Source organism: Misgurnus anguillicaudatus, chromosome 20 (genome assembly GCF_027580225.2).
Source record: "Misgurnus anguillicaudatus chromosome 20, ASM2758022v2, whole genome shotgun sequence".
Classification (NCBI taxonomy): Eukaryota; Metazoa; Chordata; class Actinopteri; order Cypriniformes; family Cobitidae; genus Misgurnus; species Misgurnus anguillicaudatus.
The window spans coordinates 11,200,901-11,225,109 of record NC_073356.2 but is presented as its reverse complement, the minus strand read 5'-3'; the positions used below and the strand labels follow the sequence as shown (position 1 = coordinate 11,225,109).

Sequence of the window (24,209 nt, the reverse complement as noted above, 5' to 3'; positions counted from 1 at the left end):
TTACCACGATCTGAATAATAAACAAAAATGAATTCGACGAAACCAGAACTGGGATCAAAAGAAAACTGATTTTCTAATTTTGAGTGGGAAAGTAAACGACTATTTCATTTTTCCAAGATGGGGAAAACCGAAGCAAACTTCCCCTAAAAAATAAAAACGACGCAGCGCTTTGTATTCTACCTGAGGGGATGGTTATTAGCTGCATCATCTAGTTGGGAAACAAAAATCCAGGTCATGAACCTCTCATTGGTGTGACGGGGCAGCGGAGACGTTCCTGTGAGCCAAACACACCTCAATGTCTTAAATAAATCAGTCTGGGTCACGGTCGCAACTTTATTTGCGCGGATGATGATGATGATTTAGGACCGGTATGGGGTGCGGGGAAAGTTGTAAAGGTCCGGGGCTGGGAAGAGTCTGAAGGCAGGTTATAGCTGGAAGCCCTCCATGGGAGCCTCCTGCTGGGGAAAGAGGAACTGCTGCTGGTTCTCATCCACCTGCGGAGCCAAGCTTGCATCTTCCTCCTCGACTCCAAAGTAGTGCTCGATAAGGTCGAAGGCTTTCTGGTAGATCTCCTGATTCTCGTGACTCTGTAGGAATTCGATTTTGTCCAACCCTGGCAAAAGAGAGGTCACTTTATCATTTAGCCAAGTCACTGGTCGTATTCTTAATGTATGAGTATTTGTAGGATATATTACCGTATGCCTCTTCGATGAGACTGCAGTATGGGTTGATCCCACTGCCGCTCTGTTTGGATTCCTGCTCGCCCAGTCTGAGAATGTTCTCCAGACCGTTCAGAGCCACCAGCACGATCTTAGAGTCCATCACCGTGAGAAGATCACACAAAGGCTTTATGCAACCCAGGTTCACCAGATACCTACAGAGAACAAAAAAAGAGAAAAGTGAAGACGGAGGAATAAAAAACAAGTGAAGACACAGCCAAAATTGCCAGAGTGCCTTCTGTGTAAACGCTAACAGATCCTAGAATTGATCCCAGGATGGCGACCTAGTAACATTGCCGGGATCAGTCCCGGAACACGCTCTGTGTGAACAAAAAGGCAAAAATCAATTGCGATATTTATGGGATGTGGGTGAACTTATGCACCGATTCCGGAAAACCATTGTCAGTGTGAATAAACCAAAATTAAATGATCCCAGAGACATTTTCCGTCTATTTTTCATAATTTCTGTGTGAAAAGGGCCTATGGAATGTGAATGAAGGCACACAGATTCCAGAAAATTACTTGTCAAAATCCGGGACACATTCAGGGTCCCCACACCTTAGTTAACTACAAATTCAAGGACTTTTTAAGGACTTTCCAGGTCCAATACCCTTAAATTCAAGGACTAAATGTTGGGATACATTTCAAGTGAGAGCAAGGTTACATCGTGTTACCTTTTAAGATACATTGTTACAGTTCCCTTTCAAGGTGACACTTTGGGGACACCTCCAGGGGTAAGTGCGTCTCAATATGTATATCAAATTCAACCAAGGATGAGGCTTAACGACAAAGACAGGGAGACGCGGGAGCCAGGAAGTATATCGCTATCTGAAATATTGCCAAAGACAACGTTACAGGGACGCAGGAAGTATGGCAAGGTAGACGCAGCGTCTCGTTCCCTTCTCAGGGAACAACAGTTACATACGTAACCCAAGACGTTTTCATGTGTCAAACACAACTATGCAAAAAAGCATTTTGATATTAATCAACATTCCCACACAGAAGATATAAGCATTTAAAGCGAACAGTTTAGCACGTGTGCTTAAAAAGTCTAGAATTTGTATGATATTATCCTACACTACACAGGGAATAATATGGATTTTTTTCAAAAAAACTTCTTGCATAAAACAGATTCAAGCACGTTCAATGACCTGTATCCATGTAATTATTTTTCAAAAACTTCCCAGGGCCTTGAATATTTTTCCCCCAGATTCACAAACTTTCAAGGATTTCAAGAACCTGTGGGAACCCTGCAAATTATCCATGTATATTACAGAATCTCTTTGTGAAAAAAATGGAATGCATTTATATAGCGCTTTTAACAGACCTATGGCCAATTGGCCATCCAAAGCGCTTTACAAGTTGCCTCACATTCACCCATTCATTCATTCATTCGACGGAGGTGTCAGCCATGCAAGGCGCCATCCAGCTCATCGGGTGCAGGTGGGGTTAGGTGTCTTGCTCAAGGAAGCCTCGACACTTGGTCAGGTGGAGCCGGGGATTGAACCACCAACCTTCCGGTTTGTAGACAACCTACAGGAACCACTGAGCCACTGCCACCCAAAAAGGCTTTGGTCTCATTTTTTAGGAGGAATTGAGCAGCTTAGATGCAAAAGCCACTAAATGCCACTCAGTCAAAAATGATATATGACATTAACCGAATGCTCACGAAATGTATTATACATTCATCAAATACTTTCACTTAAAATTTTGTTTAATCCCAGCCTCAGGCCATTCAGAAATATCACTTTGTTGGCAGAATCCATTAAGAGTCTGAAAAAAAAAATAATTTACAAGAAAATGTCAGATGCACTTGATGCAATTGACTTGTAAAAATTTGATGCGTATTGGTACCAGCTTTTCTTAGTAGCTGTTGTTCCTCTAGAGGCATGCAGCCCTAGAGAAATGTGACCTGCATGCTGCCATCTTGATCTTGCGTCAGGCAATGTTTTTAAAACAACCACCTGAGCCGTCATATGATAGTCACCATAGAACAGCTGTAAAATTATTGTAGGCCGACTGCCTGAAAGGCACAAAACGTACACGCTTCCCATGCCCTTCACTCACTAGCAGCATAGCTAACCAGTTGAACCATACAGAGCTGGATCAGTGCCTCATCAAACCCGTTTTTTCACTCAAATGGCGAGTAGTTTTCTTAGATAATTCTTAATTAAAATAAAGTAGTGTTCTTGCTTAAGCAATCAGATAGGTGTAATGAAGCACTGAATTGGCACCTGCTGCGGAAAAACGCTATTGGTGCACGTCTGGTCAAAACTGTAGGCGTTTGCTATTATTGTGCAAGGTAATAAACACTGAGCACACTGCTGCTCTCAGACTAAGTGATCTCATTAGACAGCATGGAGACTCTTCAGGGAAAGCTGGACGACACTGTAATTCAATCTGGATAAACGACCGAAGTGGCCCTAGGAAAACAAGGTTGCATCTCCGAAATTAGCCCTTGAGCCGCGCCAAGAGCCATTCGAGAAGACCCGAAACGTCAAACGATGATTGTGGTAACCCTTTAAATAGCCTCTCATGATAAATGTTCAACATAGCTACCTAGACAATTTTTAGACTGCACTTTACATCTTGATGATGGGTGGAGTATGTTCCTCCATCAATTTAAGATATCATAGAAATCTAGAAGATGAGTCCCTAAGTTTCAAGTATTAGCATTAAATCTAGGCCACACTTAAGTTTGGTTCTCATGCATGCCATGCCTAAATGTGACCCTGGACCACAAAACCAGTTGTAAGGCACACAAGTATATTTATAAATGAAGGGAAAAATACACTGCATGGGTGGGTCAAAATGATCAATGTTTCATTTAGGTTCCATTGAGATATTTTGTAAACGTCCTACCGTAAATATATCCATTTTCTTATTATTCTGTTTTTTAGTTCTAGATTTTCAAATCACTGTACCTCGCGAAAATCTTATCCTAACAAACCAAGCTTGTTTATTTATTTACTGTCACACTCTTTTTTTATGAAAATGCACTAAACAAACGTAAATAGCTGTAATTCATGAACACTTTGGAATATAAATATAAGGTTGGTCTCATTTGAAAGAAGACTTTAGAAAATTACTGAAATAATTCAAAAATAAAGTTTTGTCTAAAAGTTTTTGAAGTTTAAGAAACTTCCTTACTGGTGAAAACAAATTTTTATCTATTATTTATATTTTCAAACCGTTTTTATCAAATTCATGTAATGAAGGCTTTGCAAAGTGTATGCCATTTGGTTATTCATTCAATTTTAATATCTGATCTGCTTTGTCAGTCAGACAAACTATTTGTGACCCTGGACCACAAAACCTTGTAAAGGGTTGTTTTTTAACCTCTTGAAAAGCACCCCCACTCTGGCCCAAACCATGAAAAGACCCATTTTCACTAAAAGGGTTGTTTTTACTAAACCATTTAGAGTATACGCATAACCATTTCCAGCTTCATTTTCCAGGTTTTAAAATTATTTTAAGATAAAAATTTAAAAAGTTAGAGAGGCTGAACTACATTGGAATATTTTTTTTTTGCATAACATCTTTTTTAATACTAAAAATCTTAAATATGTGTAAAAAATGATAAATATGTGTGTGAAACCTAGAAATGCAATGATGCCAAAGCCACAAGTCTGAAGAAGTTACGTTTCACGTTTGAAGTCAATAGGCCCAAAAAAGAGGTTCTTGCAAGAGTTTTTGTAAGACTAGTGCCTTTTCTAAGTACCAGTCAGCCCCCCAAAAAAGTATTTGTTTACATGCATACACGTTCGTTCTTATTATTAACGTATAAAAGCGTTAGCGTATAAAATACAGTTTACACACCTAAAAATAAAACGTCACACAAAGATCGTTGGATTCGTTATCTTATTGGCTACACATTCTGTCTATCATTATTTCCATGAAATCATTGGAGGAACGAACGAGTCAGATGACGCCACGATATTTGACAGCGCTGTTTGGATATTATACTCCCGCCTACTTTAAAAACAAAATTTGAACGCGGGTTTGAACACGAGTGTAATCTCATATACACGACGTAACGTTACGACATAAATAGTCCTCAGATTGTATATTCTATTCTATTACAAGTTCAGGCGAAATCTAATGTAAACAATGGACAATATATCTATATTTCACGGATTATACGCATTTGTGGACAAAAATGGTCATTGGATGTATTTTATTGGAGAGTTTTTATGGGTTATTCACACATCTGAAACAGACTGGATTCGATTCGTGATCGTTATATCAACACAAAAGGTAAGGAGTCCCGTTTATATTTTGCATGTTGTCATCTGGACTTCTGTAACAAAATACTATATTTATGATGCTAGAGCATCTGTTTCTCAAAACAGAGACCATACACTGATGCTAAACCCGTAGACCTTTTAAACGATGTATAGTAATGTTAATATTATTAATGTTTGTAGACAGTAGGCTATATAGATATTGTTAGCTAGTGCTCGTTGAAAGGTTAAAAATATAAAAAAGATAAAAATTAGTTTTCACCAGTAAGGAAGTTTCTTAAATATCTTCTCAATATCACCCTGTTATACCGCACACCAGGCGCTCACCTAATCTGTTCGGGCGTACCACCCGACGTCGCATTGGTGATCGCCCATGCTGCCTCCTTCCTGGTGCGAAACTCTGCTTTCTGTAGGACGTCTATCAGTACAGGGAAGATGTTTGCGTCTATTACTGCCTGAAAGGTGAAACAAAAAGCAAAAGGTTAACATCATTTATCAAGCTTTCAAGTGACCTTGCCAAGCATGATAAACAAGCCAAGCCCTGCCAACGGGCGGCAGATGAAGTGTGTACCTGAATCTGGGCTCTGTTTCCTGCTGTGATGTTGGAGATTGTCCAGCAGGCCTCCTTTCTGATGGACTCCTTTGCACTGCTGAGCAGGTGCAAGAGGCAAGGGAGAGCCGAGCAGTTCAACACCACCTGCGGTGAGAGAAAGAGAACATGAGGGGCAACAGAAACCAGATCATCCATCTCCTGATCTTAAAGCTGGAGATAATTCAACATGAAGACAAATAGAGAAACACCACCTGGGTCTGAATATCATCTCCTGTCACAATGTTTCCAACGGCCCTCAAAGCAGGAGAAGCCACCTTGTAATCCGAGTGCCTGTGAGAAAACACACAAGGACGGACAGTTATTTTTACATACTTTGTCTTTTGGATGTATGAAAGCTTTCAAAATTCTGTGAAAGACTCACATGAGCAGCTCCACCAGTCTCCTGCAAACTCCTGAATCTATAACCGCCTGGATCTTTTCATTGGGTCCATCAGAGAGATAGGACAAAGCCCAGCAAGCATCAGCCAGCAGGTCTGGGTCACTGCTGAACAACAGACGGGACAGCACAGGCAGGCATGGAGACACCTACAGGAGCCGGATATAATGAAGAACTTGTTTCAATGCAATTCTTTTGGTTCAATGGAAAAATGCTATTGAGCTAATACCAAAACAAAGTTTCTATTGTGGTGCACGGAGGTCTGACCTATTGCAGGAGGTTATATTATATCGGTCTCTAAATTCCAACCTTCCGCTTTCAAAAACACATTTCTTATGGATAGACAATTAACCGGGCCAAACAGAGACCTTTTCAAATTCTGGAGGTGGATTCTTGCCTCTGCAGAGGTTGGACAATGCCCATACAGCATTCCTGGTCATTGTGAGACGAGTGGATTTGGTCAGCAGCCTGTGGAAAAAAATAAAACAGTATTATTAAGGTTACGTCTACACGACAATGATGTAGTAAAAACAGTTTACCCATAAGTTTACATAAGTGTACACAACACCATCAAAAAGATCTGCATTTACAACGAAAACCACTAAACACACTGGTATTACACGCACCAGACCAGTAGATGGCGATGTTACTTTGTAAAGAAACACTACCCATCTGATCACAGAGCGATACATACAAACAATCAAGATGGCCATGTTGTATAGACTGACAATGAGGTCGTTTTTTTTATGCAAGTGACGCTGGATTATAAAGCAGCTAAATTTTGTAAACTTTGCTGAAGACGCATTAATAAACTCAACAGCCCAAACACAGACGTGTAGCGTGCTATTGTCATTTTGGTTATACTTGCGCATGCCTATAGACTGAATTAACACATGCGCATGATGTCACCGTTTTTACATATTTGCGGTTACGTAGTTTACACCGAGACGAAGGGGTGTCATGTTCAAAAACGTGCACTTTGAAATAGGGTTGTGTGGATAGATGAGACTACCGTCGATCACCGATAACCTTCATGACGATACTTGGCTTGTTTGCCCATTAAAGGCGGAGTCCACGATGTTTGAAAAACGCTTTGGAAAAGGAGACGGGCCGACTACCAAAACACACTTGGGTGATTCTCACGAAACCATTGAAACACCACGGCACTAATGATTTTAGCTATAAAATGTGTAATATAGTAATATTAAAAAGCCTCAGAATTAACACAATACTGTGTTCTACCTTGCACAATGTGTGATTTTAACATAAGATTTTACAATTTGTCAATTTTATCTAATTTTCTGCTTAAATTCTCATTACCGCAATGCGTCCGGCTATGTTTGAACATGCGTTATGTTGTAATTTAAACAAATTAACACAAAAATATTTAGAAAAAAAATAAATGGATGTTTTGCTAGACTACTTTAGATGACAGAAAAATAATTTACTGAATATTCATGTATAATAATAATGAAGAAAAATTAGGAAAATGTTGTGTCCATGCCTGATGTTCTCATCCTCCGCAACACTTTTTGAGAACAGTTTAAGCACACATACATAATTTTAGTAAAGTTTGATTTTGAGTGACCAAGCACATGGACCAGTTACTTCAAGATGGCTACCAGGTAAGATCATCTCTTTATATCTTTCCAGTTAAATTTGAAATATTCTCTTGTCAGAATGCTTACACGACATTTTGATTATCATTACCGAAACAGGTAGTTTTCTACATTTCGAAAATGTTTTGATTGACAATTTTTTATGAAAATGTTCTTTATTAAAGTCTAATTATATGCACTGAATAAAAAATGAGCAAAGCCTTCATGGCTTCTCTATTTTTAGCAAAACATACTGGGGTACCTCATCCTCCGCAACACCATTCTCATATACCGCAATTATTTAATAGCAGTTGCGGTAAAGAGAACTTCTGTTTCGGAAATGAGAATTTAAGCATATTGTTTATTACTTTTAAATATCTCTTATGAATTTAATACAAATTTAAAATGTAATAACTGTTGATATTTTGCTTTATGATGCTTCATTGTAGACAATCAGCAAGTGAGAAAAAAGCTTAAGCAAAGGCCAGGTTGCAGGGAGAAACTTTACAACAACCCAGAATGTCTCGAGGAGCACAGAAGGAAGGAGGGAGAGAGGTTAGGTTTGGAGATATTACTAGCAGGTGTATTTAGCAGAAAACACACTACAGTGTTAGGAAATGTACATGACACACACACAACACAACGCAACAAGTCTATAATATATGTGGTTTGTGTACATACATTTTTTTCTTCCAATGTTGTGAGACATGCTAATTTAATGTAATGCTTTCTTTCCACTTTCAGGTATCAAAGACAACCTAGCGATGGCACGCCACGCTAGAGTTCTCAACGGGTCGGGCCAGCCCGACAAACCCGACGGGACCCGCGAATTCGGGCCGGGTTCGGGTCAAAAATATAAGCAACTGACTCGGGTCGGGTCGGACCTCGGGCTTAATCTTTTACGCTCCGCGGAAAAAATTATTAATCATCACTGCTGTTCACCGTAAAGAAAGTCTGGTCTGGCTGCTGCAACATGCATCACAGAGAGGGGCGGGGGATAGCAATAAGCTCCGGGGTGGATCAGCAACGGATCCAGACCGGAGCTGCCGGCTTCAGAGCGGATCCGTTGCGGATCCGCTTCAGAGCAGATCCGTTGCGGATCCGCCCCAGAGCTTATTGCTATCACTGCCTGCACGCCTGTTGCATGGAGAAAAGGAGATGGAGAAAAGTAAACTTGCCACAGGTGAATTCATTTTTAGGCATATTTATATATCCTCTATTTAAAGTTTATTGTTTCAGTTGTTTATATTGTTATAAGGCGTGAACATTAAAGCTTGGTTTGAATTTCCGTCTGCTGGTCATGATAATAGCCTAACGTTACGTGTATGAGAAAAAAAGGCAGGGGGGGTCGGCGGCGTCGGGCCGCGGGTCGAGTTCGGACAGATAATTCACGTTGATGTGTCGGGTTACATCGGGTCCGGGCTTTAAAAGCCACGGGCCGGGTCGGGTCGGGTTGTAATTTTCAGGCCCGTTGAGAACTCTACGCCACGCGTCTAGGCGCTACAACAGCAGTTGCTTCACAAGATCCACAAAGTTGGATCCCATGTGTGCCAGCATCTCAGCTCCCTGCGACCGCACAACGCGCGCTGTCTGCAGCGTCAGATTGCTGCCTGGGGGCGAGGGACAAAGGGGGACTACCTCCTTTCTGCGCAGTGCGTGAGTCACAGACACCAGAGAGGATGGCCTATAAGCGCCCGGCGCTGTGACAGAAAGGGGGTTGCCGCACAATTCATTAGGACTGTGCATTAACCCTTTCCGCCTCTGCTGTCTTCGCAGCATGTGGGTTGTGTTCGAGAGTGGGGGGGCGTGTTGTAGACGCTTATGTGAGGACGGGCCCTGGGGCGAGCAACACAAAACCAACTGAAGAGAAAAATGCTCTGGTTTTGACAAACTAACAATCTTTATTACATTTAACACACAAACATTTCAACATAAAGTCCCTGCGTCACCCGCAACAGCCAGGGGGACATCCAACAAGACTCTCATTCTTTTCCGCCGCTCAGCGTTCTCTCCTTCACAGCACTCTCGTCAGGAACGCGGCTTCGTTCCGGACGGCAGTCCCCCAGGACCCGGTTTCTTGCATCATATACTGGAGGATTGCGATGCACCACCGGTTCTGGTCCATGAGACACAGGGTGGTGAGGTAGGAAGTGGCTCATAGCCTTAGAGCTTTACACCGCTTCCGAGAAATGCTCCGTGATTGTGCCCACCTTGTCCCCACACAGGCCGGATAGAGAAACAGGCGTGACTGTGCATGAGCACCATGAGTGGTCTTCGTGGCCCTTATCGCCATAGTGTGCAATGCAGACAGAGCCTCTCTCGGCGCGGGTATGCTTTTTCGGACAGGTGTGCTGTCATGAGGCTTCACTACCCTCAAAGCTGTGCCACACCATCCAAGGACAAGGGGCAGAGGTGAGCAGCCACAGCGTCCTTGATGGGGGGAATTCACAGGTAGCCTACCTAAGAAAAAAAATGGGGGGAGGGGTAGCCCACGCTTTGGTGACTTTCCTCCAAGCGGTAGCGGGGCGGCCCGAGTAAAGAAAACAAAAGTCAAGCTTGCTTCTCTGGGGTTCTTGTGGGGTGCTCCACTCAATCTCCAAGTCCTGCATGGCTTTAAAGAGAATGCGCACCAGTTCCTTGTAGAAGGAGGGCTGTGTGGCTGATGCACCACGTGGAGCCTGGTCCCAGTCTCCGTCCAACGCTGTCAGAGACATCTCATCTTCCTCCGCTGGAAACCCAAAGGAAACAGACATGGCAGCTCCCAGTTCAGGACACAGGCTCTCGGCGACAAACTGAAGTGGTGAGAGAGGGGAGGACGACCACCTGCGGCTCTTTGCCGGCAGTGGGACACTGCAGTAAGAAACATCCAAGGGCGATGTTGAGCCGGGTCCTGAGCACCTTCATCGGGAGATCCTCACAATAAGGGACACCCTGAGCCAACAATTGCAACCTTTGGCTGGAGAACCCCAAGCAGAGCACACAGAGCTCATGTGAATTGGGTGGGTCCATCAGACCTCCGCACCACAAGCAGATTTGCGACATCCCGGAACATAGAGAGGGCTGCTTACATTTTAACCTAAATACAATTTTGCTGCCTATGAAGTCTGTCCTAAAGCATTTCTCATTGTCTCATAAGGCAGCGAGTCAACAAGTCAGCTGTCTAAGCTTTCGGACACAGCCTCTCTCTCTTGCGCATTAATGGAAACAGATACAGAATGATAAAAGGTCAGAAGACCAAATCATATCCAGCAAGGAAATATTTTTCATCTTATTTACACAAATGTTTTGTGATATCCAGCTGACATTAGCTGGCCATTTCTCAATCCGATGGTTGCAGCCTTCAGAGCTCGCATTTGTAGGCAGCATATGTCATCAAGACCATCTTATTTCATTATGTTAAATGCATAATGGGGACTTAAATATGACACAAAGGGATATTAATATAGGCCTTCCTGTTCTCATGTTTTTTCTATAATATTTTTTTCAAAGACTACACAATAAAACAGTTTTGAACTTGAACGCATGATGCTGTAAATATTATTAGTTTTTTTCTACTTTATAATTTGTTTTTAACAAAATCTCAGGCTAGTATATGTATTCTCATTACCGAAATAATTAACCTCATTTCCGGAACCTATGTGTCATTACCGCAACAGATACTTATTAAATGTTATTTTCATTAATAGAAGCATAATACTTTTAATTTAAATGCATGTGCAGAATCTCCAAATTATGTTCTTTCAGGTTTGTCATGTCATTTTGAAAATGTGTCAGGTTTCTTAAAAATATTTTAAAAAAATAGTTGCAAATTGTGGAAGGTGTTGCGGTATATGAGCTAAATAAAACAAAATAAAAAAACGTTAAATTTAAAATAAATATTATTTCAGAATTTCAATTAACTGTGCATGACTATTAATAATCCATTTTTTAAAATGTGAAATTATATTAGCTTTTCTAACAGTGTTGATGTTTTCTGACAGTTGCGGTAATGAGATTTTTTAGGACTTACTTTTGAAATTATGTTACAAAAAGTGTTAAATGATAAGTAAACTTTTTAAAATTAATGTTCCCATATACTTCAGACTTTGTTTCTAATGTCTGGTGGGAAAAAAAGTAAATTTAAGCAATTTTTACATTTTCATGCTTGACATTTTTCAAACCAAGTTTTCGTGAGAATCACCCACTTATAGCCAATCAGCAGTAAGGAGCGTGTCTACTAACCGACATCCTTGCCGGGTTGCGTATGTGTGGGGCGGGTCTATCAACAGAAGGTCCAGATTCTATTGGGGTAGGGGCGTGTTTGTTTAGGTGTAATATCAACATTGGCTTTCAAACATCGTGGACTCCGCCTTTAATGTTTTCCATTATTATTATGCTTTATTTATATTTTTATCATCTTTTCACATTAAATAATACATAAGAAACTTCATAGAATCTCACTATGAAGAATATCGCCCAACACTACTTTGAAACCAAGGGGCAACACTCCGATCTCGTTGATAATGCCAATATGGTAGTGACCCTCGTGTTAAAATGCCCAACTTTAGAGCAGAAAAAAATATGTTTACGGCCTGGTACAAAAAGTGTTTTTGGTCTGTATAGCTAATTTTGCCCTTCATCACAACTTTAGGGGGGTGAATTTTTTTTTAACTCATCCGTTTTAATTATATTAAGCCTTATAATTCTGCTTAATTAAGGGCGTGACCACTCGAGTGACGGGTAAACAGCCACTGCTATCACTAGAGTCGAGAAAGGGTGGCGGGGTTTCAGCAACCAGCCACCTCAGCTTTACCCACGTCCCGCCTTTTTACCCATTTTCGTATATGTGCGAGTGAAGCGCAGCCAAGATGGCGACAGCAGGCACCGCCTACTATTGGCTTCAAATCGATCTTCAGAAACCTACGGGTGACGTCACTGACACTATGTCCATCTTTTTTTATAGTCTATGTTTGAAACCCATTTTCAAAAGTTTGTATTCATAGGACACAAAAACTTTCCTGTTTTCGGTTGAAAACGTCATGTAAAATGCCCCTAAGAAACCATTATCATTGAATGCCATGTCAAACAAACAAGTATCATAAAGCTCTTTGGAAAACTTGATTGTAATTGGTCGATACTGAATGCTCGAATGAGGATAACTAACTACATAGCAGGTGTTAGATTTATGTGGCTCACACCATTCTGTACATAAAACAGATAATAGTATTTCCTGTTCAAGATTCAGTATTGTCACATTAAGTTAATACAAGACTAGGTATTTCTAGGGGTAGTTTCCCAGACAGAGATTAGCTTAAACCAGGACTAAGCCTTAGGTTCATTAGGAAATATAACTAGTTTTAACAAACATGCCTTACTAAAAACATTACTTGTGTGCATGTTGAGGGAAATCAAAGGGCACTGATATATTTAAAGATATGTCTGTGCAAGTTGTTTTTAGTTTGGACAGCTCTTACATTTATTTTAGTCTAGGACTAATCATTCTGTGAGAGATTATCTTGCATTGGTGACAAGGACTGCACCCTTATTATTTTCTTTCTGATGTGAGATAAACGCAAAAAAGTACTTACACTAGTAGAGGTGGAAGGATATTACAGTTTAACACAAAATCTCTGCACACAGCACTGTCTCCTGCAATGTTTCCTAAAGCCCAAACAGCCTATGGCAAAAAGAGTCAAGAGTTTATATAATGCACTCATTGGGACACACAAAAACACAACTGATAGGAATACATTTGATATAAAAAATAACATGTTTATGCCTGTGCAGCTTTATAATTAATTTATTGTTGTACCTGCTCCTGAACATCTTCAAACTCAGAGTTGAGAAGCTCGATAAACACAGGTACAGCACCGGCCTCAATCACAAACTTTGTCTGTTGAGATGTTCCAGATGCGATGTTGGTCAGTGCCCAAGCAGCCTCGAACTAAGGAGAGGAGATACACATTTTTAACCATCTTGAATCTGTGCAACAACTCTACAAATAGACGAAAACCTAGCCGAAAAGTTGTGGTTTAAAAGAGCATATTTTTTATTTTTCTTGTCAAAAATGACAATCGTTTCGCTAGATAACACCCTTATGCCTCGTTTGGGATCGTTTATAGTCCTTTGAAACTCCGTTGAAAAAAACTGTTAGGCGTTGAGTTAAGTGTTGGTGTCCATTAAAGTCCATTAAAATGAGAAAAATCTTGCAATGTTTTTCTCAAAAAACATAATTTCTTCTGGACTGAACAAAGAAAGACATCAACATCCTGGATGACATGGTGGTGAGCAAACCATCTGGATTTTTTTTTTAAGAAAATGGAATATTCCTTTAAGGTCCTTAATAAGCCACAAGATTGGACTTACCAGACATGACAATAGCACAAACAGCACGAGACAGATTTTCAAGTTAGCTTTATTAGAGGGTTGTTAAAGGAATATTCGACTTTCATTAAAACAATTGTGATAATTTACTCACCCCCATGTCATCAAAGATGTTTATGTCTTTCTTCGTTCAGTCAAGAAGAAATACATTTTTTAAAAGAAAACATTCCAGGATTTTTTCCCATATAGCGGACTTCAAAGGGCTCTAAATGATCCCAATCAAAGCATAAGGGTCTTATCTAGCAAAACAATCTTCATTTTCGGCCAAAAAATAAGTACTTTTTTACCACAACTTCTCGTCTTGCACTAGCCATGTGATGCACCAGCGCGACGTTAAATATTATATAATCACAGTCCAGTTTTACAAGTGTGGAGAAAGAGGAGCGTTCAGATGTTGTTGTATGTGAAATGATACTAATTAATGTCTTTGTGTCAGTTTATTGTTTAAAATTGGCTGCAAGTGTGCATTTGCATATGTAATGCAGGGTTTCCCGCAACACTTTCCAGTTCAAACTTCTCGGAAAATAGCGCGGACTCGCTTCACACTGCGAGCATGCACGTGCGCCACACGGCCGAAATGAGATAAAGACGTGGTCCGCCATCTCTGGAGGATACCCAGTTGATAAAACGTGTGTCCGTGAGAACTGTAAGTGGCCTTATGTTTTGTGTTTATTTAAGCGTGTTATTGTATTTGTCTATAGTTCTTGCAAATTGAAAGTAAGTTAGCTGGTGATTTTGTTGTTTGAGCAACCTGCTAGGGTTTCACGTGTCTGTTGATTCGATATAATTGTTGAGCGCTCGTGCTCACGTTATTTATGTGCATTATTTACATGCTACAGTAGTTACACTCCTTTAAGATAATGTCATTAATAGTTGGAAATAATAAGTTTTTATAATCTTTGCCCTATTTATCATTGTTCGCCAGACGTTCTACAACATCTGCTTTAGTTTGTGTTTATTAACCCTTTAGTTTCACTTCATCACGCAACTATTCCTGTTAGAGGTAAAAACATTTAATTCATTAATAATCTAGTATGTGTTCAATTTCTGTCATAGTTTCTTCAAAATTAAGTTTTATTTGAGTGTTTGAAATAAAAATATTTTCATTTTCATTATGACGCATACGCCCCGCCCCTTTGATTGTCACGCACCCAGCCCCACCCAACCCTACCACCTTAACTAACAAATTTTCTGTGGGAAACCCTGTAATTCGTGACCTTTTGACATGACTACATAAAACGGTCGCGATTACGTCGAGCTGGTGCATCACACAGCTAGTGCAAGATGAGAAGTTGTGGATTAAAAGTACTTACTTTTGGCGAAAATGACGATTGTTTTTCTATTATAAAGTCTATTATATTAAGAGAAAAAAATCCTGGAATGTTTTCCTTAAAAAACTTTATTTCTTTTCAACTGAAGAAAAAAGACATCAACATCTTTGATGACATGGGGGTGAGTAAATTATCAGGATTTTTTTTTTTATAAAAGTTTAGGAATCCTTTAAGAAGCCTTAACAAATGTAAGAATGTTTAAACTGTTGAAAACCCACCTGTAATGTGCAATTGGTACTTTTCTTGAGGAACTCAACAAATCTGTTAACAATGCCCGGTGTGCTGATCACCTCGTCAATAGGTGGGTTAGGTTCTGCGTGACATGAAGATGAAGGTATTAAAACCTTTAAGAATCAAGGATTTGAAATGGTGTTTAAGCACATTTTTGTCTTTGATACCTTTTGAGAGCAGTTTTCTGAACCTTTGTGTTGTGACCAGCTGTAGTTCAGGATCGTCTGAGAAAAGCATTTCAACCATATCCCATGTAATTACTCCATCCTAAAAAGACAAGCACAGTTTGCGAACTACGTCTGGATCAATGACCTTAATTTGTTTGAAGTCAGGATTTGCACTTCTCAGTGGTCCAAATCAATAGTACTTGAATTAAGGAGTCATAATGCACTACTAACAAGAGTCCTCGAGTCACTTTAACCTGTAATTATGGATTTGGGTTTGAACTCACTGGAGCTGTGGAGGAAGTGACATAGGAGTCCATGAGAGGACTGTCGAACATTCCCCCCTCCTCACCAAGTAGCTCCACATTTCTCCTCTTAAACAGCTGCCAAAGAGATCATCACATTTTACAACCAGAATAATGCGTGCCAACAAATGATACACACGAATGTGTAACAAAAAGTATATTAAATAGGACACATTTTTTATGTTGACCCATGCTATAGCAAGAGGGCAAAGTGAAAGGTAAGAGAAACAAAGCAAACCAAATAAAAAGTCACCTGTTGCTCTCGTTTCTGTTTCCTCAGCTGTACGCCCTCTTCCTCTCTCCTCCGACGCATCTCTTCCAGGTTGAGTGCTTTGTTCTTATAGCGGTTCATCCTGAAATTATCCTTTGCAGGACTCGCTGAGGGTTCTGCTGAGAATGACATTGATCTGACATTAAAAGATGCATTAAAGTGCTGACAGAAACATTATTAGCATGTTTACCTACATTACTAGCCTAGGTTTCCCCATGCTGCCTTGCACGCAAATTTATTCATGCTGCAAGTCTAGCATGAAAACCATGGACCAATTTTTCGCCTCAAATAGGGAACCAATCACAGAAAGGGGAGCGGGCAGCAAGACGATGATGACGTCTATGCGACACACCGACGCAGTTTTGTTTATTCAACATAGCAGCAGACGCGAAGTTACTTTTCAATGCAGCCTTAGATAGTGTTCTAAGTAGTTTTAAACGCAATTTTATAAAATAAAAAAAGAGCAACTTTGGGCGTAAAAACCAATAAAAGTTGTTGACGCTTGAATTTATGCTCTACATACGTCATCTGGTATAATTGAAATGATTGGCTATGATGAGCTCATACAGACACATTTTATAGACATTCGTAGCGCCAAATAAACGGCTCTGGGCATTCATAAACCACGCCTCAAATAGGGCTGTGCAAAAATATCGATACAGCTAACTATCATGTCTGCCATATACGGCCATTCGGCCAATGTCTCAGAAGTTAGAGGGAGTGACAAAATGTCAGAAAATTTAAAAACACCTGCAGCTTTCAAAGACATTTTTGATAAAAAAGAAAAAGTATTGCAATGTATCGCAACACATTGCATCGTGATACGTATTGTATCATGTCCCATGTAGCGCGATATGTATCGTATTGGCCCTTGCCAATACCCAGCCCTAGCCTCAAATACGAGAAAATGAGCATGTGGTTCCCAGACCACGTCTCATTCTCTAAGACAGGCTACTACAATAAAGTTGAGTTATTTGGTAATAATGATCAAATTGTGAACTTGGCATCTCTTGATTTAACCCAATCCAAATACTACACATAATATGCTGAACAGGAAGCGAGATTACACCTAGAACACGTCTTAATACCAGGTATAAATGTGCTCATAGTGTTGAAAACAGGATGGTGTACAAATTCTGTCGACAAAATGCAATGCATCTCCTGGGCCACATACTACATTCTCCTGTACGGTATACGTATATGTACAATGCAAAGGTTTGAAAAACTCTTTTGATGACAAAAATTGCATCACGCACAGTGTACCCAACAGGGTACTTAGGCCCTGTCCCAAATGGCACCCTAAACACTGCCTTCCTACTTTCGTGACATTATGCTGCTTTGACTGTCAGAAAGACGTCTGTCGTAAAGCTTGAGCAAGTACGAGATCAGGAGAAGTGCACATCAAGGCCACATTCTGAGCAAAAAGGGGGTGACCATGAGCACCATTCTGAAATCGAAAATGACAAATGGGACACCCTATTACATGGCGGCCATGGAAAGTCTACGAGACCATGTGTCCACATGAAGTGCGCTATTTGGAACCGAGCCTTAGTGTGATACAGCCAATAAAAATTAAAAAGTACATTCCTCTGTCAATAGCTGTGTTTCCATGCATTTATTTTTATGCACATTTTGGAGATTTTGCTGGATGGAAAACGCCAAGATGCGCATTAATTCTAAAAACGTTTGCGCATAATTGAGTCTGATCAATTTCTTATCCGATAAAAAACAAGCGCTTGAACTATGATGTAAATACTTTAACCGAATAAATCCCTAGATGCGCATCAAAAAAAGTCATGTGACACTGCGCGTTGGACTGCAAAACTGGACAAACCACCTTACTGAACTCATTGCACAGCATCTAAAATTAGGGATGTAACAATAAATTGCTTTATCGTTACACCCCTATCTAAAAATGCGGTTTTAGAAGTTCTGAAATGAACAGGTAAAGACTTTAATCTCAATGGTTCACAGCACGAATCCAGATCCAAAAGCAGATAACAGGTGTAGCCTATATTGTTATGTTGCTGGCTATGCACTCTGAGGTGATTATAGATGGCTTCATCGGACGCACGTGCGGTGACGCAATATACGTCTGGTCCGACCTTTACTTCCGACTTCAGTTTTTTAATGGTCTGAATATTTGCTAAACCGAAGTTACGTGTTGCCCACGGACGCCGCTTGTTTATATTGTTACTGCTGAAACTGTCTATACATGAAAATGGTTAAATACAGTGACCCTTTTAACTAATATTTAGCAGCAGTTTATCAGGAAGTGACGCTTTTGCTCTCTTCAGCTCACTGGATGGAAACGAATGCCTTATTCGAAAATGTTTCATGTGATATTCCAAGTTTTATATGCAACATGCAACTTTGGATGGAAACATAGTAGGGGTGTCACGATTCTCCAAATCCTCGATTCGATTACATTTTCGATTCTAAGGTCACGATTCGATCCGATTCTCGGTTTTTACATATTTTTTATATGGCATATAATTTAGACAAAAATGATATGCCATTATTTATTATTATTATTATTATAATACTTTAACATTAACATGCACATTGCACAACTCGCATGGGGGTTTGTGGGCTTCACTTAACGCGAGAGCTTGTAGAGAGGGGATTCCTTCTTGCACGCACATGTACTATGCGCGGTTGGCAGTTACATGGATCGGGCGGATGACGTGACGAAAAATAATATTTTAATTAAATTCGGGCGGGTGCCGGATCGACTGCTTGTTATTAGCTCTGTCCTTCTAAGCATGCGACATCTCTGTCTTTCATAGTGGCAGCCTGAGAAGTTCAAGAAGAGAACTGAAATGAGATGGTCTAGCCTTCTGAGGACCCAAAATTTGCGTCACCTGCTGCACACGCCCCCAGTAGTGCCCACCGCGCCTGTCAGCAGAAAACAGCGGAGACATTTCTGACTTATTAAAATAAATATGTAATCAGGAAAATATTAATTTATTTTAGAACACATGACACATTGATGTAGATTAATCTATTCAACAGCATATCAAATAATCAACCTAGAAATATACGCAACATAAACAGAATAATATTAACACAAAACATAACTTATAATACTAAAACAGTGACAAGAAAACGTTTTCTAATAAATACACACTTTCATTTAATAAAGCTTTTAATTGTTTGGGATATACTCGGCTGTTAAGGATCCATTCGTTCCATCATTAACAGCGCGGAGAAATGAGGACGCATTTTGACACAGCTCTTATCAACGCTGGCGAAGGAGGAACGTGGCAAACTCAAAAAAAATGAGAATTAAAAACAAAGGAAATAGAATGTCAGAAAGGGTTGCCTGGAATGAGTTTTACAAAGTGGTAAATCAGGATGACACCAGTGCAGACTATGTAATTCGTGTGTTTAATTTAGGCTAGCCTATTTATTTATTTATTTTTGTCCCTGTGCGCCGATCGAAGACGGAGTTCACTGCTGATATTCAAGAGGTTTCTAGTCTCGCAGCTGTCATCAGCAGCGCCTTGCATCGCCCAGTCAGCGGATGGCGGGCGGGTGCCGTTTTGAAAACTGGTCAGAAACGTTGGTGCGCATGGATGGTGGACGGATGATGAGTTTTCTTATGAGGTTGCGGATGAAATAATAGTCCATCCGCGCATCTCTAACATGGACTTAATGCACATGGACTTAATGCGCGTGTCTTGGACTCATAGCATCTGAAATAAATCCAGCATAATAAGCAGCTGCGCTTCTCTCTGTCTCACGTGCTCGCATCTGTCCGAAGTCTGAACATAAACTAAAGTAGTAATCCTTATGTATTTGTTCAGTTTTATGCGTTTCATGCAAGCTGAGGCAAACTATCATTTTGTAAAATATAACCCGCTGCATCTTTGCGCCTCCCTCACTATCGCGCACATGCAGAGAGCTGCGCTCTGTCCAAAGTCAGATCACTAGGTAGTAATCCTGTTTATGATATGCATTTCAAGGAGTTGTAGCATCCCTCGTGTTTAAAATATGATTGCGTTCCGCTGGACAGATGTTTTTAAAGGCATCTCTGAGAGTTTTTTTCCTCGATTGGCAAGCCGACCGGACGTGAAATGGGGGCGTGGCAGCATCGACGATCCCATTTTTTAATTCGAAGTTCGAAGCTGTGACTTAATTTCGATCGATTTCGATTTAAAATCGAAATCGTGACACCCTTAAAACATAGCGAATGATATACTTAAGAGTCTGCACAATCTGTATGGCACGGACAAAGAATGTATTCATGTATTTGGGAACCAAAACAGGAAAACAAAACAGCTGTGACGTGTTGGTGTGCCACCTTGTCTGCAGGAGCACCCACAGCATCCATAAAGAGAGAAAAATGAATGTGAAAGCACATAGCTCTTTACACCCTCTCTAACCCTTCAAAACGAAACAATGAACGGAGGAGAATAATTTGTTCAGCAATCTCAGCAGCTCATTACTCTGCGTTCATTACTCACTTTGGTCTGTTTGTGCTGAGCATGTGGCACTTGCAACGAACCACCGGGAGTTAGTTAGCAAAACCACTTTTATTGCGGGTGTCCAAACACTGTTTGCATGAGCAAGCAGCTAAAGTGGCCTGTATCAGCATTTGCACGGCTTGAGGCTACGAACAATGACTGGCTAAATCTACCTTAAGCACAGCAGGTAAAGCACCTTGGAGTACAACTGCTGATCTCGGATCAGACCACATTTTGCCTGCATAATTTTATTCTTCAGGAGCTAGACAAAAAGAAATAACCCCAAATCAGCACTGGCACCATTTGAAGATGCCTCCCTGCCCTTTTAATCTGTAAAGACCTGCAGTTTTGGAACAAAATACTTTTTGGAGGTGCAAGCATTACTGCTGCTGATACAAATCAGTTGCCTTGATGTTTCAGGTGGGGCATATTTAGATAGGATGATAAGCAAGCTGTAGCTCTACACCACTTCCAGAGCTTCATTGCAGACATAGTTCCCCATCACATGGGTATCACAAATAGCAGTGCGGGCTGTGCCTCTTTCCAAGAACTATTTTAAAGAACTGTGTTTGATGTGTCTTAAAGACACAGCACATGGCATGAACAACAGAGATGCTGTCTAGCTCATACACGAGTATGTGCACATTGATATAGGTCTTATATATATAATGCATACATATATTTTGAAATATAAAAATGTAAACCAGTATTAGATATATGTTTCTTAAAGGGATACTTCACCGATTTAGCATTCAGCTTTGTATCTGTAGAAACCCGGCAGTATTACTGAATGACCATGTTTCCCTCCCTCATTTCCCCCTGAGAGGAGAGATATCTGCATTTTGGTTCTGCAAAAAAGTCCTCCGATGATGTAATATGACGATTTTTGCATCATCAGAGGACTTTTTTTGCAGAACCAAAATGCAGATATCTCTCCTCTCAGGAGGAAATGATGGAGGGAAACATGGTCATTCAGTAATACTGCCGGGTTTCTACAGATACAAAGCTTAATGCTAAATCGGTGAAGTATCCCTTTAAAAAACATGGATGTTCAAAGGCGCAAATTTCTTTTTCCGCCGGTGGGTGCTCGTCACAACGTCAAACAATGCTTAGGTTACATAGCAATGACAGATGCTCTGGAGCGTCCATGCATTTTGAAGGCGTGGTCACGTTTTCCTAGTGGTTTTAGACATGACATGTGAAGTAAATGTGAAGCAACTGAGCATTACTTGATTGAAGTTAAGATTTCCGCATAAAATTATATAAACTTTACTGAAATTAAGGTTCCCCCGTTAAAATCTATTCAGTAAATATAAAATGTTATGTAGTATGTTAACAGAATGTATCTGTCAATACAAAAAGCAAATTTTAATCATTGTAACGTAGCCATCAAAACATGTAAATCCAGTCTAAATTTGATACATGTACTGGGGGTCCTTTGGCCTATAGCATTATTTGTTGTGTGAGATCATCCTATCGTCATTTAGCAAGTTATCGCATATTGTTTCCCATCAATATCCTGCATTCATACTTCAGCCAAACATAAAAGATTATTTTAAAATAACATAATCGACTTATATGGTAGCCAATCTAGTGAAGCTCTAAAAAGCAAGTACATGGTTTGGCCAGAAGGGATACAGCTACAGCCAAAATATTGTGAAATCTCACCAGATGAGTGCCGTGTTTATCCTAATCCTACCCCAAACCTAACCCTAAACCTAACATTTCAAGGGATTTAGGGCGTAGCTGTATACGATCTAGCCAGAACCCACATACATCCATTATTTAAGTAATTCAAACCATAACTCAATAACATCGAATTTTATTGGTTTTTAAAGGCGGGTGCATGATTTTTGAAAAACACTTTGGAAAAGCGAGTCCCAAAACACACTTGTAGCAAATCAGCAGTAAGAGGCGGGTCTACTAACCAACACCGTTTCCTGGGTTGGGTATGTGTGGGGTGCGTTTGTTTAGGTGATTTCATTTTTCAAATAGCAACATTGGCTTTCAGAGATCATGCACCCCGCCTTTAAATGTCATGTAATGAAACACGCACATGACTAGCCACAAAATATGCGAGAACCAATGAGATTCAATGTTACATTTATTTATCAACTGATAATACTAATAGATGGATGTTATTTTTGGAGCTTCGGTGGCTAGATAACATGTCTGAAGAAAACAAGTCAAATGCATCTGGGGTGATGAGGGTGAGCAAATTAGAAGAATTTGATATTTTGGTTAACCGTTCATTTAAAGCATTTACACAATCAACTTCAAAATCAAATCCGGTACCCCGGAAAGCCAATTTGCAGGAAAATGTGAAAGTGATGCTTGATACTGGCCGCTAAGATGCTGTAGTCAGCATATTCGGATTGCAAACGAAACTGCGACTGTGTGTGAAAAACTCACAACTATGGTCTCACAAGTTGTCAAATGAATTTCAATTGTGATGATTCTTTGAAACAGTATAAGACAGGAAAAGCCAGCTCAGCAACAGTCAGATCCTGACACCTTATCTGACCATACACTGTCTCTGTACCTTCATTCCTGTCCCACCCTCTTCCTCCCATCAAACAATATGTGATCCTGTCTGTAAAAGCCAAGTTAAAAACCTCATAATCTAATGATGAGATTTGGAGCATCAAAGTTTGATTTCAATCACTGATTTCACTTTCATGTCGATCTTTGACATGGCCTTACTCAATCAACTTTAAAGATATCAAGGGTATATTTTCACGCGTTTTATTATATATTAAAATGTTTAGATTAAAAAAGGTAACGTTAACGTATATCCAGTCATGACATTAAAGTGCAAATAAAAGGTACAACTTGAATAAAATGAAAACATCAATGGTCGACATGAAGTTGACTGGAAAACTATGTGACAGTCTCTGCTCTTGTTTTCTTCCTCAAAACGTAGTTAACTATCTACTTACAGACTATGATGCTCAAAAATGCTGCCTACGTAGTTTTAAAACACGGTCTTGCTGTGTAATGTAGAGAGATTAGCACCTGTGTTGACTCAAGCATGACACGACTTCACAACAAGATGACCAAGCGCTTACACGTAGACACCACTTCAAACATTTTTCACTTCAGTCAAACCAAAATAAAAACTCGATGTAAAGTCTGTTTTCGGTTGATATATGTCTTCTCAGTTAAAGGGAGTAAACATATCGCGAACAAATGAGTGTGCTAAGCTAACTGGCCCTTTACACTCATGGCTTAACTGACATGATGTTGCTCCTCTTGGGTTTTTGGCTACAGATATCGCACCCACGGGACGCAAACAACAAACTTAACGCGTCGAAAATCGGCACATGATGTACACTTACCCATCGTTATTTCTTCACCGATATATGCGTTTATCACTGATAATGACAAAGCTGAAATCTCAACGCTCTCCTTGTCTCAGCGAGAATTTACTCCTCACAAACAATATGTCGGCGATCTACGGCGAGCCGAAGGAGACAAACTTAATGACAGCGTTTCCTATTTGTGACCTATGCCTATGACAAGCTA

General features: G+C 40.1%; 1 protein-coding gene across 2 annotated transcripts; it reads right to left on the bottom strand.

Moving 5' to 3' along the window:
- Window positions 1–319: 319 nt before the first annotated feature.
- kpna6 (karyopherin alpha 6 (importin alpha 7)) lies at window positions 320–24,209 on the bottom strand. 2 transcript variants are annotated; one of them, XM_055219925.2, is made up of 14 exons: window positions 24,023–24,209; window positions 16,198–16,334; window positions 15,927–16,022; window positions 15,643–15,742; window positions 15,463–15,557; window positions 13,342–13,473; window positions 13,118–13,206; window positions 6,321–6,420; window positions 5,938–6,101; window positions 5,768–5,846; window positions 5,535–5,660; window positions 5,291–5,418; window positions 696–874; window positions 320–613 (listed from the first exon to the last, which is right to left on the bottom strand). In XM_055219925.2, the coding sequence occupies exons 1-14, from the start codon at window positions 24,024–24,026 to the stop codon at window positions 426–428; spliced, it is 1,617 nt and encodes a 538-aa protein (XP_055075900.2). In that variant the 5' UTR covers window positions 24,027–24,209; the 3' UTR covers window positions 320–425. The 2 variants fall into 2 exon arrangements, with proteins under 2 accessions (XP_055075900.2, XP_055075901.2); XM_055219926.2 differs by having other exon boundaries at window positions 16,198–16,331.

Bases quoted from the DNA above. Each gene is read 5' to 3' on its own strand.
- kpna6 (XM_055219925.2), bottom strand. The intron at 13,474-15,462 runs GTGGGTTTTCAA...TCCTCTCCTTAG, and splicing joins GTACCAATTGCACATTACAG to TTCGAGGCTGCTTGGGCACT. The intron at 5,847-5,937 runs GTGAGTCTTTCA...GTTTTCTCACAG, and splicing joins AGACTGGTGGAGCTGCTCAT to GCACTCGGATTACAAGGTGG.